A 19,245-nucleotide genomic window follows, 5' to 3' on the forward strand; every position below is an offset into this window, starting at 1 on the left:
TCGATGCATTTCGGCTTTGTGCCCAATACAAAGTTAAATACGATTTGGACTGAATTGTGGGGAATTTTGCACTGAATACTGGTATTACCAACTAAAATGACAAAAAATACTAACCAAAATAATTTAATGTTTTCTTACGAAATGATATGGATTCTGTAGTACTTACCGATGGAAAGTAATTTTATTGGGGTTTTTTATCCTCCCTTTATAATTTCGACACACTTTTAATGATGAACTGTGATGCATTTTTTTTACTTTTTCATGGATTAGAAAAATATGTATATTTATTTATAATTAAAATAATAACAGTTCACATTTTTCTCAATTATTTTATTTTTAATTAAATAATCAAATTAATAAAATGAGTTTTCAATTAAGTATATAAATACTCAAAGACCTATTGTATTACATAGGTACAATTCGACATATGAAATTGGAATACTACTTGGAATAAATAAAAAAATAAATAAAATAATTATAACTTATAAAAACGATCCATGGAATGGTTAGTAAAATACATAAAGAAAATATTTAGTTAATTGTTAGTTATAATATAAGTTAAAATAAAATTTATATTAAAACTAAAATTTAACCTACAGTTAAAAAGTAAAATTGAATAAAATTATAAAATTAAAATTAAAATTTAATAAAATTTAAATTACTTACAAAATTACTTGATTCTGCCTATTTTGAATATAGGCACAGTCTACACAATGAAAGGGCAGTCGAGTCGTTCAGGTTCAGGCAACACCTTCATGAAGAATACCACTCATTCATTAGGATAGTGTTCTCTCTGGTGCACACAGCAGGTTTAATATTTGCTGTCCTGCTGTCAGAATTGACAGTGCCATAATGCTATCCTACTTTCCCTCTTGGTAAATCGCATAAGTTTGTTTCGCTCGTTCGATTCGATACGAATGTATTTCTTCGTGTGTGTCGGTGGCGTGTCGGTCGGTCGGTCGTTGTTTCTATTGTGCAGTGCAATGAGCTTGGTGTTCAATCAAATCAATTAGTTTGTAGGACTTTCCATATTTCGATTTAAGCGGTTTTGTGACCAATGTAGTAAAAAATAAGTTATTTCTCTTTAACATCGTTAAATAAGAGTGTCATGTATTAAAATAATACCATCAAAATGCCTGGCATTAGGAAATATCGACGGGACACCAGCGAAGTCAGCTGTTGTTTAAAATATGTTATTTTTGGCGTAAATGTATTGTTTTGGGTGAGTATTTCTATTATTCTAGTTATGTAAAAAAGTTTTATTGTTTTTTTTATCGCCACTTAGAATTCTTTGTAATCAATGATTACATTTTTCGTTTCGCTAATGCATTGTACCTAATCAGTAAGTGCAGTTCAAGGCTAATAAAAACAAAAAAGAAACAAGTTATACGGTCTTACGGATTAGAAACGATTTTATTTACATATTTACGCAGGAGCCAATGTGTTACAGTTTTCTTTTGTTTAGGTGTTTTATAATGAGGCCACCTCAATAATTCTAACAGTACTTACTTGACGTTACACATCCTCAACACTTGAACCAAGAAATTATAATAATCGTGTAGCAAATTTGTTTTTGTAAATGAAATCCTATTTCACATTATTTGGAATTTAAAAAATAATTACATAAGTACCTACACATTCAAAAACAGGTCATTCAATTTAAGCAAAACATTTGGATCTTGATCATAAATGTAAGTGATCTGCACGCACAATCCATTATAGAATCATGACAAGTTTTTTTTTTATCACTAAAATAGTGTGAACCAGACTGCTAAAATCTGCTCAAATAATAAAGGTTCTATCTTAATAATTTTATAGTTCTTGGGTCTAATCATCCTGGCTGTGGGTGTGTGGGCATGGACGGAAAAGGACACCTTCAGCAACCTGTCACAAATGACCAACATCGCACTGGACCCTGCTTTCATATTGATGTGTGTTGGTAAGTATAATATTCACATGACATTGTAGTGGAAAGCTGTAATTTGCTAAATGTAATGGTTTAATCAGGGTTTCTCAAAGTGGGGTACGGGGTTCGCCAGTCGACAGTAGGGGGTTCAAGACAAGATATATGTAATGGTGGCTGTAAAACTGACAAGATGCTTCTTAACTGTATATTATTGTAATATAAATGTTATATTATATTATGATCATGATTGAAATAGAAAATCTGTTTCTCGAGCTCCACTCGGGGGGGGGGGAGGGAGATAGGGGGTTTGCTGTCATCTAGAAACTTTAACACAGGGGTACGTGGAGCTAGAAGTTTGAGAAACCCTGGTGTAAAGTAATAAGTAATTAATCATGTCACCATAACCTCCATAGGCCCATTGTACTAAATTTAGGACATGACTGAGCAAATGTTGACTTTTCCACCTGACATCCTTCCTTCAACTTCCATGCCGCTGATCATTGTATGTTAAACTTAGTCTGTGCGGAGTTAGGAGTCTGTTCTGCTCGCAGTGGAACACAGGCATAACTTGACATGGAATAGAGCATGACTTCCCTACTGCTAATAGGTTGATTGCTGTTATTTAATGTCCTGTATTATTTATAATTTTTATCTGATACAAGTGGAGTTCAAAAAGATTGACCGCGTTATCTGTTAGTTATCGATACATTTAAAAATTTATACAACCCGTAAACAAAAACTCATGTACCCATACTGTTACAGCTTAATTGTCTGCCACACAATGGAATGTCTCATACTATTTTCAACTAATGGAGTTAATTGTCCAACTTTTTGAACTTCACCCATACCAACAAGGTATCAATTATTATTCTTACGCAGATAACAATATTTAATTACTCTTGTACTACATAGTATGTACAAATTATAATTTTTCAAAGAGCATTGTTCATTCACAATTTTTTTTCCGAAATATTCAACTTGAAAGTGCAAATTTTCATTAAAATCCACTGTCCCCCGCTCTAAAATCTAAACCGGTGGGTGGATTGAAAAAACTCAGGATGGTAGTAAGTATATCAAACTTTCAAGGAAAACTATAACGGCTAAGTTTGCTTGAGAATTATTAGTAGTACTCTTAAACAGCAGCCTAAGGTTTAAAATATACCTAAACTTGGAAGATTCCGTATAAAATACGAAATCAATAGAAAAATATTACTATTTTTTTTCGTAATGGCTACGGAACTCTATATTGGGCGTGTCCGACACGCTCTTGGCCGGTTTTTTGATATACGGATTTTGCCATTTAATTTGAAAGCCATAGTTAGTAATATGTGCCAAAATCAATTATGTGAAGAAATACATATAACGGAATTGGCAATCTCACTGACTATATATATACACACACACACACACACACACACACACATAATACTTACAACCATCAACTGTCGACATACAGAGTATAGTACAGATTATAATCTACATGTTTTGCGTTTGACCTTCCATTCTGAGTACTATGGTGTTTCTTTCCAGGGACCATAACCTTCATAATTGGCTTCACGGGCTGCGTCGGCGCACTGCGTGAGAACACTTGTCTGTTAGCTTGCGTGAGTATAACTATGTTAGTAATTAGTACACAGATTACCACTAGTTTATTGACGGTACAGTCGAGAACACTGGGCCTGTACTTACGAAGTGCAAAATTCGAATTTCATATCTTGCCGTCCTGCTGACTGAGAGGGACTTCGTATTTTATAGTAGCCCCGCTGAATCTCACAGCTACCAGAGGCCGTATTGTCTAACGTGTAGGCGCTCGCGATTACATTCACTATCTCTATTTACTCTCATACTTAAACTGTGTGATAGAAAGAAATGGTGATAACGTTTGTGATTCCGAGTGTGTTACCAATAAGGCCAGAGGCCGTATTGTCTAACGCGCGGACGCTTGCTATCGCATTCATTATTTATTTTGTTTCTGTCTAACGGTGTAAAATGATGACAGAAAGAGATGGTGAAAGCGATGCCCAGAGCCCGCCCGTTAGACAATAAGGCTTCAGGGTGGGACCTTTTCATAATCAATTTTGCTACGATTTCTTTGGCAGGTGTAGGTTAGTAATGTCAATATGATATGACATCATTAGTACAAAGATAAAATATCGGACATGATAAAAATAGGCCTAGTTTTAACTGTTTTCTAATTTATTATCTTTATTCGTTACAGTACGCGGTTTTCCTCGCATTGCTTTTGCTCGCCGAGATGACTACTGGAATACTGTTCTTTGTATTCAAAGACTGGGTAAGTACCTATAATAAATAGTCACTTAACATTATTTTTCACGCAAGCGACGGAGATGCAAAGTAATGGTGATATCTTCCGTCGCATCATACAAAGCATACATTACAAAACACCGTAGGCTGCAAATACATAAAAAAAAAACTTTCACTGCAATTAACTAGTTGCTTGTTAGTGGAACGTGATTTCTGACTCTACTAATATGTACTCAAGGCGTTATAAAATTGATCCTGAGTTAGCTTATTTTCACTGAACACCCCTGTATCAGCTTTTTATTTGAGGTTGATAAATGTTTTCGTACATTGGTACTACATAATATGTATGTAATATGTATGTAAATATGTATGTAAAATCTTTATTGTACAAAAGAAAAGTGCGTGTTAGACAATAAGGTCTCAGATCACGCGTCCGTCTAGTTGGTACTACTTACGATAATAAAAATCGTTATTAAAATAACTCCAAAGAAAAACCTTTAATGCAGGTTTTCATTAGTGTTCAATCAAATCAAGCAACCATTATATTCGTCAATAGTCCTTATTAATTTTTAAATACTTACCTACGTAGTATTAGTTTTTAAGAAATCAAAATGTCTTTATTCACATTATCATCGCAGTTTCATAAGTACGAGTAATTATGGACGAATTGGCAGCAATTTGTCCATAGTAAATTTGTTGAGCATTGCGCGCATCGGCTTATGCTTGCTGCGTATGGCTTGCCGAATCATTCTAGCGGCGCGTATTGGCAGCAAAATAATCTCATAGTAGTCATAGTATCTATTTATTTAAACCGTCACGTATTCTCTACACTAAAATAAAATACATGCTTTTTGTAGTGTTTTTGTCCCCCAATAGGCCTTAAAACCCTACATTTCAACGCAATAAATTAAACTTTGTAAGTGAGAGAGAAAACATTTTAAGCTTGACTTCTTATTAACGCTTAATTGTACGCTAATCCAATAGTGATTTTGTTAATATTAGAGAAAACTTAATAATGGGTATGTTTTTCAGATAAAACTTCAAGCGACGACAGGTTTCCAGACCTTCATCACCCATTACAGAGAAGATCCCGATCAACAAAACCTGATTGACTGGATTCAAGAGGACTGGGTAATTCCTTAATTTTCTTGTTAATATAACTACTGTGTCTTTGTTGTTAAATATTGATGTATTATCGATTTTTAACGCAGTTTAGAATACTTGGAAAGCAATAAATGTGTGTCTGTTTGTTACTCCTTCACGCTAAAATGGCTGGGCGGATTTTCATAAAATTTGATTATATATAGTTAGTTAGCTGGACGCCTGGAATAACACATAGGCTACTTTTTAACCCGATATTCTTACAGGATTGGGATAAAATCCAGAAGTATTTACTGCTAGTGTCCCTAGGATTAGTAGGGACTTTAGGGACATGAAATTTGATGCGGGTGTTTTATATGCAATGTTAATAAATCCCCGATGGCATTTAGCGTGGGAATTTATTTCGGAATTTAAATTCAATTGCCGAATCTAATGGGTTAGGCGTACGAAGCCGCGTGTAAAGTCCAGTATTATAAACACGTATATGGACCTGTACGATAAAGTGAAAACAATGGAGAAATCCGCGTTACTCGCTACCAACTAACTAACAGTCGACTTCAAACGCAATATTCTATTATTATTTTTATTATTCGGAGGTTTTTCCGAAACGGTGTTTTTTTTTTGACATTCGTAAGTGCTTTTAATAGCCTGAATTGAATAAAGATATATATGACTTTATTTTAGAAGCTTTTATTTAACTTGCAATGTATGTACTAGTATGTATGTATGGTTAAGGACTTTAATTCACGAGCCACCATGGAAACATTTTACAGTAAACGCCATAATGACATCGTACTAATAAACAAGGAAAATCGTAATGACTTTTCCTTTGAAAAGGTTCCATGGTGGCTCATGAATGAAAGTCCTTGACAGTTACACGTATGTCTGGGTCAAATCTCGCTAGCTAAAGACCCACTTCCAGTGCTCGGTATGACTTGAAATTTGGCATACTTATGTAATCTGGTGACAATATCATAATCTGGAAATGTCATCCTGGTGGTTCAACCAGAATCGTCCCCGCAGGACGGAATTCCTCAACGCTAATGGTATCGAGTTGAATGTGGTGCGGATATGTTGTTTGGATGACAATGCAAGTATAGTCAGCAAACAAGCTTGTATTAAAAAACTTATTTCAGCTGCAATGCTGCGGCGTAGAAGGCCCCCGCGACTGGGACCGCAACGCATATTTTAACTGCTCGAGCGGTGCCGTGGGCTCGCGCGAGGCGTGCGGCGTCCCCTTCAGCTGCTGCCGAAGCAAGCCGCAAGACATCATACGGAACAAACAGTGCGGCTACGACGTGAGGAAACCTTCTTATGTGAGTATACCTCAAGATTAAGTATAGGTTGGTTAGCAAAGTTACATAACTACTTAAACAAATAAGGGCTCAAGTTAGGATTGCGCTTTCTTGGGAATGAGAATAAATGAGAGCACCGACATACTTTCCCACTATGGCCTCCCTAACAAAATGACCTGGTTAAAGCCTGGTTGAATGCAGGCCACTTACAACCGAAGCAACTGGAGGTCTATGTGGGAGGCTTATGTCCAACAGTGGATGTCCTCCTACGGCTGATATGATGATGATGAGTTAATTCAATGATCAAATCGGTGTAGCAACTGAGCGAGCGCGTGATCCACGAGAGAGGCTGCCTGGCCGCGGGCGAGGATTGGCTCCAACGCCGGCTCGTCGTCGTCGCCGCTGCCTTCCTGGCATTCATAGCCCTCAAGGTTCAACATAGCTTTATAAGCTATCGCATGACAATTAACTGCGTTAGTAAGCCTGGTATCATACAGGCCGGGACAACGCGCGACCGGCGCGAAACACATGAGTAAGAAAGACGTTGCGTGTGTTGATTATAGTGTGGTTCTGAAACGTTTTAACATCCGTTCCCGTGTGTTACCGTAACACACTAACACTGTTACGAAAATCGACTAATAATATGCCTGCCAAGTGCCAACTAAAAGTCTCAAGCACACATTGTGTTGTCGTAGAATTGCAATTGGTTTTTAGTTCATGGACCGTCTTTTAATTTTCGTAACATACGGGAAATGGCGGTAGTAACGCTTCAGAGCCCCGTGTAAATCGGCGGGCGTGTCGACCGAGCAATGAATTGAGAATTGGTGTGTCGCGCTGCTGGTCGCGCGTAGTCATGGTTGGGCTAAGGTTCGCCGATTCCTGCTGAATCGAGTCGTAATTCGTAATTTTGATCACTGTAGAGCCGCAAAGTAAATCAGATGCTTTCAAATAAGGCCTCACATTTTGGTTTGCGATTGGTGTAGAGTTTTTAACGTCATTTTGTAAAGAACGGAAGAAATAGGCCTCTGTTTTTTGCATGTTCTACACAACGTTTGAAGGAGGGGTTATCAACACTTTTGGACGTCAATCCCCAGATATTCCAGGGTTTGTTTATATTTTGTGAACGACTCGATTCGGCTTAACTCGGAGCTCCTAGCGTTCTCCAGGCTTTTAAGCATGTTGTAGATTAGTTTGTTTGTGTTTGCGTTTTTTTTTAAGTTCCGTTTTTCTTTTCTTTCTAGAATTATGACATTGCTAAAATAATTCATGACAAAGGCTGCTTAGAGGCGGCCGAAGAATGGTTTGACCGAAACTTGTTGGTTGTTGCTACCTCTGCTGTGTGTGCTACTTTTGCTCAAGTAAGTAGTGAACGCTTATTTTGTGTGATTTTGTTGTTTTGGCATGCACGGACATGAATGACATTAGTGTGGCACGATTTGTGAATTTTAGTTTGTTTTGTTTGAATGTTAAATAATTCATTAAAGCAAAAACCGTACTTTGTTTTACATGGTAAAATAATACAATTATTGCAATCCTTACTATTATTATAAATGGGAATGTGAGTTTGTTTGTTTTTTCGCTTTCACGTCTTAACTACTAAACCGATTGCCATGAAATTTTTCATACATCATATTAGAAGCCAGAATAAATAAAAGGATACTTACCTGTTAAACTGGAAATATTACTTTTTCCCGAAGACGTATGTAACGATACACGAATTCTTCGCAGACGAAGTAGGTACTTTATATTTTGAACAAGTCTGAAAGAAAATTAAGCAATTATAGGTAGAGTAGAGTCATTCACGATGACGCGTGCCGTGGTTCACATTACAATGTCATTAACGACTAATTAAGATAGTTGACAACATTCACGAGAGTCATATCAAGGACGATTCGTACCTAGAGAGGAGAGGACGGTTACCAGGATAATAATATACACTAGTTTCTATTATAACCTCGCCTTTTTCCACCAGATACTCGGAATATGCTTCGCTCAGAACCTCCGAGCGGACATCTTCGCTCAGAAAGCTAAATGGCACTGACAATCAGCCACTCCTGCGGCCGTGTGACGTAATACGCGTCACACCTCCAACCCCTACGAAGCGCTCTACTCCATACCAATCCCCAACGCTACCCTGCCTGAACCTAACTTCACCTGTAACAGGTGAGAGTTAGGAGACTAAAACGATACGTGAGATAGGCGGGTGCAAAAGTTTCTGACAATAGAGAATAAACAGGAGTAATGGGTAATTAATTAGTTATGGCCACTAGAAGTCGGTATTGGCTTGGCTTTTGCCCGTCTTGCAGCCGAGGATGATTGTATTTTGAGGGCACCCAGACACACGTACATTGATAATATATAGGTAGGGTTTCAGAAGACGTGAGCAGGACCAACCCTACTTCCTCAGTAATTGATAATGGATAGATCACAATCATATTCAAGTAAAATCCCCACAGTTTTAATTGCAGAGTGACTGCACTTAGTAAATAATGTAATGGTTTTTGTTCACACAATTAAACAAAAAGTGTATCTCACTAATACTGGTACGATATCGTAGCCTCAACTAAATGAATCCGGTAGGGTAAGTCATGCTCACGTCTCCCGTATGAACCTGCATGTAAACGTAGCGCGCGAAGTGTCCACCAATTCCTCTTTAGCCATCTTAGCCTGTGTAAAAAAATATACATAGTGACCCCTTTTGCCAATTATTGAGACTTGAAAATAAATATGGGGGTGAATAAAGAGCCAAATAATTACCACTGGAAGAATATAAATAAATACTCTATCAGAAATTTTTGTGCCTGTTCATGTATAACCAGCCGCGATGCTTACTAGTTTTTTAAGCTTAGTCTAGATGGCGCTGTTAAATGAGACTTAACGCTAGAGTTAGGCAAATTGTTAATCGATTGTTTGGGCCAGTTACATCCGCCTAGCATGACCCGAGATAAAGTTACTAGTAGTTTTTAATGTAGCTTCTTTACTTCGTTCCTGAAAAATTTTATACTCAGTGCTCACCGCACGACAAACCAACTATTTAGCTAAATATTTTAAACTTGAACGTTACTTACTAGAAAAAAAAATGTTATTGTTTTTGACTGCAATACCTACTTCAAAATAATACCTTTTATTTAAATTTCCATTACAGAACTTTCAAAATTAGTGTTTTTTGTGTACTCGTAGTAAGTAAAAGTAAATCTTTATTTAGTTTGGATGTATCTGACCTAAATTATCATATACCTATGTTTAGCTTCTGCACTCATGTTTAATAGCTTTTCATAACGTCTCACCACTTCCCAATCTGACACTTTCACGCTCTTTCCTCAGAGAATAATTAACGTTATCTCGACTGTGACAAAGTTTATGAATAAATGTTGACGTTGTTGTTCGATGTGTAAATGTTCTTATGACGAAGGTGCAGTCAGTTCGATTTATCAAGAAATACTTATAATTTCGACTGGCTATTTTGTTCAGTATCTTGCTCTGTTGTACGGTAATGAAATAGAGTTTTTTTTAGTTGTGTTTTGTTTTTACATTGCTATGGTGATTATTATAATATCTGCTGATGAATTTATTATCTGTGTAGCTTTATTAGGTATTGATTTTATATAGTTGAATTTGTCTTGCTTCAGTTTAGTTTTTGCACACATTACTCGTATATGTCGACGCACATAATGTACTTGTTAATACGTTAATTTATAGTCTTTCTATAAAAATATATTTGATAAGTATAGACTGATTTTAGACTGACTGCACATTAATGTGTTCATGATTCGGCCAACTATGCAAGCCTTAAAAGAGCTGTGAGAAATAGTATTGGAATAACCTATTATATAAATGTGAGTGAAGAGACGAAAGTATTTACAGCTCATTCCAATATGTATTGCGATTCTCTTTGCCACCTTGGTTGTATAGTTAAAATATAGTATAATTATGGAAATTAGAGGTATATCTCGATTAGGTGTATCATGTGAATGAACGATTAAATTCTTCCAAATGAACATAATATTTATTTAACTATGATTTATTATGTATTTGTTACACGTGCATCCATTTTGTATAGGTAGTGTTCGAATATTCAGAAAAATGCACTTTCGTTTCGGCTGGCAAAAAAATAACGCTTCCACTCCGCACACAAACCTAACTTAATACGTATGGTTATATTAACGATTTCACACACCTACGCGTTCAATAATATGTATGTGGTTCCCAATCCACACTGGGCTTGCGATGAATCTATAGCCTAGGCCCTCTTCAGGAGGAAGCATCCGCACGTATATTATATCCCGGAGGCGATTATGTATTTATTTAATCATTTATTGGGATTTTTTTGGTCAGCCTGGATCTTACCATTCACTAAATATTCGAATATACTAATATACTATCGTCAAAATTTAGACTGCAGGTAACTTTAGGGAGGTGCCTCTAGCTATTCCGTTTAAGATTATTGTCGTTAGCATATATTTAAGCCTTGCGAATGCTTTACAAAGTGCTTTAGATAATTGAATTGTAGTCGAGCGTCAGGGGTTGTGAGCCATGCTGCAGGAGAATAATGGCTATGCTCTATAAAAATTATAAGTATTATTTACTACTATTATATGTGTATATCTTATGAATCACTAACGAATCTTAGTATAAGGAATACTCATCGTTTTAAGTTAACATTTGATCTTTGCATCTAAAATTAAGATTATTTCAAAGTTTAATTATTCTATGTCAATCAACGGTATGTATATAACTTATTTAATGTGAATCGACCTTTATTTAAATCTTAAATTTATTTGCACAAATGAATTATAAAGTGTTCAATTTACTCCTAGATGTGTACCTACTTGTAGAATTTCTCCTATAAATTTATAGAGGATTAGAGCTTTAAATATTTTGAAACGTTTACTCAACTGATTTTGTAGAAATTCTGTTGTATCTTGATTATTTCGTAACTATCGTCCAATTGAAATAACTTCGAGAAGTTTCTTAGGGCTTCAATTTGAAGTACAAAATCGAATACAGTTATTTGCTTTTTAAAACGTTTAAGACCGTTTGACTAAGTACTTGAACATTGTTGTTGCTTCAATAGCCATAATTGATATTAGAGATCTTTGATATTTTTGATTGTTTCTGTCTACAAACATTAGATATTTTTCATGTGTTAGGTTAAAATGTTTTACTAACCACCGAATATATTTTTTTAAATGACAATTACCTATTCCGTTTAGTTTATTCGATGGTCTTAAAACTGACTTGCGATACATAAACCCGGATTTTTAATCCCACGGAAAAAAAATTCGTCATTGTCAAAGTGACATTTCAGGGGATTTCAAGCTAGGGGCCCGCTAGAAAATATTATATAAAGTTCTGTCTTTTTCTATTTTCGATAAAAGAGCCGTGTTTATGGGAGACAACTTACAAGTCGTCTTTTGACCGAGAAGTACTCGGACCGGGGTCCATCCTTTCATACAAAAAATAACGAAAAGCAACGGAAAACGTAACCATGAACAACTCAAGTACAATAAAAATATAACAAAAATGTCGACAGTAAAAAAAATAACAGAACATGAGTCACTGGAAAACGATTACGAATTCAGTCTCGAATTTTAGTGCATTGAGTGACGTCTCGCGTCAAGCGGCCCACAGCTTAAAAACCCAGGTGTAATACCAGAACAATAAATAAATTATGCATACGAAAACAGTACTCTCTTTGTAAATGAATATATCAAAGCGTAGTAAATGCCAAAGTAAAGATTTTCATCAGTAAATAAAAATGTTTTATCTTGATTAAGAAATACAGTTTTTAATGGGAAGTCGATTTCTGGCACATGTAGAAAGAATAAAATATCTTAAATTCTGCAAATGTTTTTTTGATAACGGCAACACCTTTGTTTACATTTTTCCCATGGGATTAAAAATCCGAGTTAAGTGTAACTTCTTTCGCCTGCTTCAGGGATTATTTTCTAAACATCTTGTTTTAAATTGTATACAGGATGTCACACCTGTATATCTAAGGGCACGGTCACGCAGCGGTCCATTTAACAGGTTCATTTTATCGTATCGGTATATATATGGTGAGCTCACACACCGTACAGTAGGTACTGATGTACTGTAAACTATGCATGTGAACTCGCTCATACAACTACATACATTGGTTACCAACCGACATCAGACAATCTCCCACTATAGAATCGTTCAGGCAAGGCTTGAGAAAGACGTGGCTCACACCTTCGTAAATTTTTTAAATGTATTGTTCTTATTATGCTTGTATATAGTAGTTAATTTTTATGAGCTGAGGTAGCTTCCACTCTTTCTAATTTTTAAATTACTCTTTGTCGATCGCTAACTGAATGCTCCTCTCATTCTCTCCTGGTAGATATCCATTAGAAGGATAAGTTCGCCTCTGTACATGTAACGTTTGGCAATTGTTTGTTTTTCCATTTTTGTATAATAAACAGTTTACATACATTATATAGGCTACGTCTTGTAGAATAAATACCGATACGATAAAGGAGACCTATTAAACGAACTAAAGTGTAAACCTATCCGAGAGTGAAAAGTGTACATGTGCCTGTATTAAACAAATGACTCAGGTGCCGACAAATTTCTTGAGCATTGGATAACGGCTTAGGCGCATGCACACTACAACCTGAATGTTAATGTCACTCGGGACTCGTCGGTATTCTTCGTTTTCCTAACGATTGAAATGAGGAGGAAAAAGAAAACCCATCTTTTGTTTCGAGTTCCGAATGAAATTAACAAACACCTAATTAAAGTGTAGTTTAAGTACTACACAGAAGTTGAAATCGCTTCTGGCTTTTAAGCTCAAGAAGTTTACCGGCAACTGCAAAATAGTTGTTCCGATCTCGAAAAACGTTTCCTGATGCTTTTATGTTAATACATATTCTGACATGTAATAAATATGTTTAAGGAGAACTGAAATAAAATATTTTATATTTTATTTGTTGAAAGAAGATCAGTAGATTTCGAATACATGACTATTTACGTATAGGTATCGGCCCTATTAAAGGTGGCTTGTTAAAAACGGAAGTAAAATCAACGCAGCCATTTTAGCTGTATGAAAATATCTCCAGTACCGAAAAATTTAGCAAATACCTACATTGACACAATTATTATAATGCTGTGTGGGTTGTATAATTATGATTGGCTATTTTATTTTTATTTATTGATAGGAATCTTAATAAAAAAATGTATTAATATTGCTCAGGTTCGCAAACTATGTAATTTATAAATTGTGCATGCTTCCCATTTTTATGTGAATTTGATGTAATTTTGATGTTTATAAAAATAAGTGCAAATAGTTCTAATATCAAATAAAGACTTGTAAGTTTAAAACATAAATTGCAATTTGAAATATGTTTACAAGAACCGAACAGACTATGTGATCACTTTGTACAGTGATAAAGTTTTATTTAAATTATGTAAATTATTTTTGAAACTTTATACTTAACAAATAATTTTTGTTCCTTGGGTTGGCTAAGAATTTTTTTACATATAGAAACGTTATAACGACACCTAAAGTACATCAATTTATGGAAATTAAGTATGTAGTAGGACGTAGGATTTTATATTGCTTGGCAGAAAGACGTACCTAATGTAAAATATTTTATACGCAAATATAGTTATATAATTATGACGATATAAACACGTTTTACTACCTTCCCGAATATCCTACCCTACATAAAAAGCCGCGGGTTCACGGTGGATAAAGGCCACTTCCAACCGAAGCAACTGGAGGTCTATGGGAGGGGCCTATGTCCAACAGTGGACGTCCTATGTCTGAGATGATACTCATGATGATGATAACATAATAAATACCGTATAACCGTACCGTGTTGTGTTCCTAGAATTTCTTTTACTAATCATTTGTGCATAATTTATGCTGGCCGTAGGCTGGGGTAGGCTTAATAACTTTCCAGCTTTTGTGCATAAAGTAAAATTTTAAATAAAAATCTTAAATACAAGTTAAATTAATAAATTCAATCAATCAATCTTTCAAGCGATCAATTTGCTCAGTCTTGGATTGCCGTAAGACTTCGTAGCATAATAAACACCGGATAACTCTCATCTTAAACGGAGTTTAGCTTGACATGTTTCGGGCGTAGCCCTCACGAGCACGAAATCCCACGAGTCTCACGGTAGTTTCATGTTCAAAACAAAACGTAAGGCTTTATCCAATGGGACGACGTTCTCCAACGACGAGTAGGTAGTGCTACGTCGAGGTACGACCCCGCCACTCGATACAACGTGCCAGTAGTATTGTACTTGCTAAAAAGTCCTGTCTTGACATAAGCCTCCACGGTAGGCCGCTACACCGCTGATGAGCCTACCTTTATTTCTTTGAGTACTATAATCTAGTAGGTATAAGTACATCGGTTACACTCTAATTCTGGACTAATTCGGCCCATCATTCTGGTAAGAATGACGAAGAATTCACATGTAACCTTCACGGACTGATGAAAATTAAATGAATTCAATAATATTCGTCAATCCATTTTGACTGACGGACAACCAGAATGATGGACTGAACTGACTCCAGATGCCCAGAGTGAGTGTATACGAGTAAACAAACGACGTCTACCCATGAGTATGATTATTGCAGGTATTAAGAAGTTTTACAAGTTAATAAAACAATACATTATTCCATGTCCATTACTCCGTCGTTGCTCTGGTCCGTAAAGTAGTTTGTTCGACAGCACGTCCGGACGTAAAGCACAGTAAGTCCGACAGAAATGGTGCGTTACTTTCATTTAGCTTCCGAATGGACTCCGCAACGAATTGTGAGTTAAGCCAGCACAGGGACACATACTAATACGGAGACTATTGGCCGCGTAAAATACGGCCGCAATACCGCCGAGAAACTAGAAGGAAGGAGCTAGGTGACTTTTGCTATTTGTTTTGTTTGTGTATCTAAACGGGATATTTAATTATGGTGAAGAACGTCTGGGTTACAGTTTACAGATCTGATCTGATGCCGATCTTCGTTGCTTCTCTGCACTCGGTCAATTACTATGCCTATAGTAGAGATTGGTCACCTATTCTATCCAACTTCGGTGTCATGGGCTGAGCCTATTCGGCTTAGCTTAGAAACCTGTCTGCCACAAAATATATATCTTTGAAAAAAAAAGTTGTAGGGAATGTACCTACTCGTAATAATCAAGTTCACATTATATTCTAACTGATTGTTCAAGTTGTATTTCGAAAACTCCCTAGAAATATACTTTCAACACTACCCAATTCCAGTAATTCTAGGCATAAAATACAAGGTACATTCAGGTAGGAAAGTCCGTGAAAATTTCAACCTATCCAACTTATTTGGTTAAAAAGTAATCAAGAGTCGACCCAAAAAAATTCTCGCCTCCGTAAGAAGCGAGTGGGAATTGCTCCCAAATTAGATGAGAGGCAATAAATAAGAGGCATTTCACTTGTCCCCATTCGATTACGCGTCATATCGAATCGCCGTCGCTTCGCTCGGATAACGCCACTCCACGTCGAGCGTCATTTGTCACCTCGACAGCGATCCTGCAAGCCTGTATTTATACGGACTTACATTGGATTTATAGATTACAGCTGCGAATGGAGCTGTGGATTTAATTTTCTGTGAAGATGTGTCTTTCATACGGTATTTAAAAATAGATGGTAGGTATTTATTTATACGATATTATGCTGAGACGTACCTAGGTATAGTGCGACAGAGATCTTAATGAACGTTACTTACGCACACACAACCCACTATTTTCGCTTCTGTTACACGTAACGATCGCGGGTGACACTATTTACATTTACCGGCACGGATCACGGCACGGTTTACCGGGTGGAACACCGACCCGATTTTTCGTGTACACGCCCATACCAACTCGTGTCAAACTGACATGATATTCTATTCTATGGGCGTGTACACAAAACTTTGGGTCGGTATTGTTCGGGCTGCTGAATAGTGTAAACCCACGATCGCGTCAATGTAGTTGTGGCGTCTGAAACGCCACTCACTCCCGGGCAGAAAGCCTGGATGCCGAATCACTTACGTGTGTCTATGGTGGCCACAGTGACCCGGTCTTCTAGCGAAGATCGGGCCACTGATTGGTTGAGCCAGTCGCAAGTACATTCTGTTCACTCTGAACGGAATGACGAATGGGTTCAGTATATAACGCTTTGCAGAGCTGAATTCCCTCTCTTTTCCATTCTATTTCTCCACAACACGTAAGTGCAACTCCACACATCAGTGCCGTGATAACCGTGTATTGTGCATACTTGTATGATTTATATTAATAAACACTTAAAACACCAAACTGGTGACCCCGACGTGATCCGGCCTAGAAAGCCGGCCCGTGCTATATAGAAAAACACGCCAGCTTCTCCGACACGCGGCGCGCTAGGCGCCGACCCCAACGCACAACGGAAGCCCCCATTTTTAACCCGCATTGCCTGATTGCCTGGGCGGGCTACCATCAGCCGCCGGGCGGGCGTGCCTCGCTGCAAGGGTTTTTCGCTTTCCAAAGTACTAACCACGCACGTGCTTATTTGGAAGTTTGAGGAGCGATACGTCGTCGGCCTGCGAGGGCAGAGACTTTTTCTGTGGTGTTGGTGTGTGTATGTGTGCACAATATTATAACCTTCATACTAACTTTCTACTAAACGCATGGTCTGGCGTAAAATTAATTTTTCATCGATCGTCCATCTTGGATGCGGGCATCGATTTTTATCCAACTAGAACGTACGCGCAACTTCGCGACCACGCTCTGTACAAGTATCCGAACGCCTGCTGGTACCTCGTGGACAACCTAACCTTCATTCATCTGTCATCGCGCAGTCATCGCGCAACGAAAAAAGAAGAATTACTTACGAACTTTTAGTGACTTTTTCGTATAGCGTACTTTAGTTTGTAATTTGCTGTTTTGTCCACTGTTTAAAGTCGAAGCACGTTATTGTAATTACTTATACTTTGTCTTTAGCCGACCGATCGAGTGTAATAATCGAGCGTAATGTCTCAATTAGAGGAAATCGAGCGAAAGCTCCAACAATTAGAGGAGCAAAACAGAATTTTAGCAGGTACCAATGAAGAGCTGAGGACGCTGGCGGCGGCAGACCCCGCGCGGACTCCCCAAATGTCTGCGCATGCCATCCGCCCACATCTAGCGCCTTTCTGGTCGGACCGGCCCGCGGCGTGGTTTGCGCATATCGAGTCAAACTTCGCACTCGCGCACATCACGGCAGACGAAACGAAATACAACTACGTCGTCGGCCAGATGGACGCCCGTCTGTCTAAAGAAATGGAGGACTTGGTGATTAACCCTCCACCCAAGGGAGAAAGGTATTTATATATTAAGGAGCAAATGATCCACAGGTTCTCAACTTCGGAATCCCAGAAGGTCAGACAACTGCTCTCTGGTGAAGAGTTGGGTGAGCGAAAGCCGTCTCAATTTCTTAGACATCTCCGTTCCTTGGCGGGGAACTCCCTGAAGGATGATACAGTGCTGCGGGAGCTATGGTTCCAGCGACTGCCCCACAATGCACAAGGCATACTGACGGCCCAGAGTGACCTTAACCTGGACAAGGTTGCAGAACTGGCCGATAGAATATTAGAGGTGAGTCCAGTCCATAATACTGTTGCAACAATTGCTAGCCCCGCGCCTATACCAGACTGGAATGCAATTAACACTCGACTTAATGAGCTTTGTTCACAAGTGGCTGCTTTAACAGCCGACAGAACAAGGGGCAGGGCTCGCTCTCGATCTAGATCAAAATCCAAACCTAGGGACAGTAGCAAAGGTAGGTTGTGCTGGTACCATAACAATTATAAAAGCAAGGCTACTAAGTGCACGTCTCCATGTAGCTGGTCGGGAAACCAGCCCGACGGTCAGTAGCGGCGGCATCTGACCGTCACTGTAGTAGCCGCCTTTTTGTTACAGACAAAGACACTAAGTATTCATTCCTCTTAGATACCGGCTCAGACCTTTGTTGCTTTCCCAGGAAGCTGTTAACAAATAGGATACAACCTGTGGACTACTCTCTGTGTGCAGCTAACGGCTCAAATATCAAAACATATGGCTGCCGCAGATTAAATTTAAATCTTGGCCTCCGTCGGGATTTTACCTGGAATTTCATCATTGCCGATGTGGAAACTCCAATAATAGGAGCAGACTTTTTAGCATACTACAACCTTCTGCCTGACTGTCGTAACAAAGTACTGCGGTGTGGTGTCACAGGGTTAACAACTCCGGCCACCATCGCTAACTGTGGGCAGTTAAGTGTAAAAGCCATAAATATTACTCCTAATAACACAATTCTTTCTGAATTTCCAGAAATAACCCGACCTCCTGGCATCACACGTGAGGTGAAGCACAACACCGTGCATCACATAAAGACAGTCGACGGCCCACCAGTCGTGGCTCGGCCGCGCCGCCTCGCGCCCGACAAGCTACGCGCTGCGCAGAAAGAATTCGCTGAGATGGTGCGAGTTGGGACAGCGCGTCCGTCCAAGAGCCCGTGGTCGTCGCCCCTTCACCTCGCGGCCAAGAAAGATGCAACATGGAGACCGTGTGGTGACTATAGGGCGCTCAACGCCCGCACCGTGCCGGACAGGTACCCTGTGCGTCACATAGGGGACTTCAGCCACAACCTGGCTGGCTCCACTATATTTAGCACTATCGATCTTGTTAAAGCTTACCAACA

At 38.2% G+C, this 19,245-nt stretch overlaps 2 protein-coding genes across 4 annotated transcripts; both read left to right on the forward strand.

Annotated features, from left to right (window-relative positions):
• Window positions 1-1,108: 1,108 nt before the first annotated feature.
• Window positions 1,109-14,218, forward strand: Tsp26A (Tetraspanin 26A). Of its 3 annotated transcripts, XM_074096424.1 has the most exons (9): window positions 1,109-1,222; window positions 1,819-1,939; window positions 3,437-3,510; window positions 4,125-4,199; window positions 5,204-5,302; window positions 6,409-6,588; window positions 6,885-6,998; window positions 7,809-7,925; window positions 8,540-14,218. In XM_074096424.1, exons 1-9 carry the CDS (start codon window positions 1,133-1,135, stop codon window positions 8,606-8,608), a joined length of 939 nt encoding a protein of 312 aa, XP_073952525.1. In that variant the 5' UTR covers window positions 1,109-1,132; the 3' UTR covers window positions 8,609-14,218. The 3 variants fall into 3 exon arrangements, with proteins under 3 accessions (XP_073952525.1, XP_073952523.1, XP_073952522.1); XM_074096422.1 differs by lacking the exon at window positions 7,809-7,925; XM_074096421.1 differs by lacking the exon at window positions 6,885-6,998.
• A 2,320-nt stretch (window positions 14,219-16,538) lies between these two features.
• LOC141434133 (uncharacterized) lies at window positions 16,539-18,956 on the forward strand. The gene is made up of 2 exons (XM_074096425.1): window positions 16,539-17,884; window positions 18,876-18,956. Exons 1-2 carry the CDS (start codon window positions 17,556-17,558, stop codon window positions 18,904-18,906), a joined length of 360 nt encoding a protein of 119 aa, XP_073952526.1. The 5' UTR covers window positions 16,539-17,555; the 3' UTR covers window positions 18,907-18,956.
• Window positions 18,957-19,245: the final 289 nt, after the last annotated feature.

The sequence above is a fragment of the Choristoneura fumiferana genome, chromosome 13 (assembly GCF_025370935.1).
Source record: "Choristoneura fumiferana chromosome 13, NRCan_CFum_1, whole genome shotgun sequence".
Classification (NCBI taxonomy): Eukaryota; Metazoa; Arthropoda; class Insecta; order Lepidoptera; family Tortricidae; genus Choristoneura; species Choristoneura fumiferana.

Coding starts and splice junctions, on each gene's coding strand:
- LOC141434133 (XM_074096425.1), top strand. CDS start 17,556: ATGTCTCAATTAGAGGAAATCGAGCGAAAGCTCCAACAATTAGAGGAG. Junction 17,885..18,875: donor CCTCCACCCAAGGGAGAAAG/GTATTTATATAT, acceptor CTGAATTTCCAG/AAATAACCCGACCTCCTGGC.
- Tsp26A (XM_074096424.1), top strand. CDS start 1,133: ATGCCTGGCATTAGGAAATATCGACGGGACACCAGCGAAGTCAGCTGT. Junction 1,223..1,818: donor GCGTAAATGTATTGTTTTGG/GTGAGTATTTCT, acceptor ATAATTTTATAG/TTCTTGGGTCTAATCATCCT. Junction 6,589..6,884: donor ACGTGAGGAAACCTTCTTAT/GTGAGTATACCT, acceptor AAATCGGTGTAG/CAACTGAGCGAGCGCGTGAT.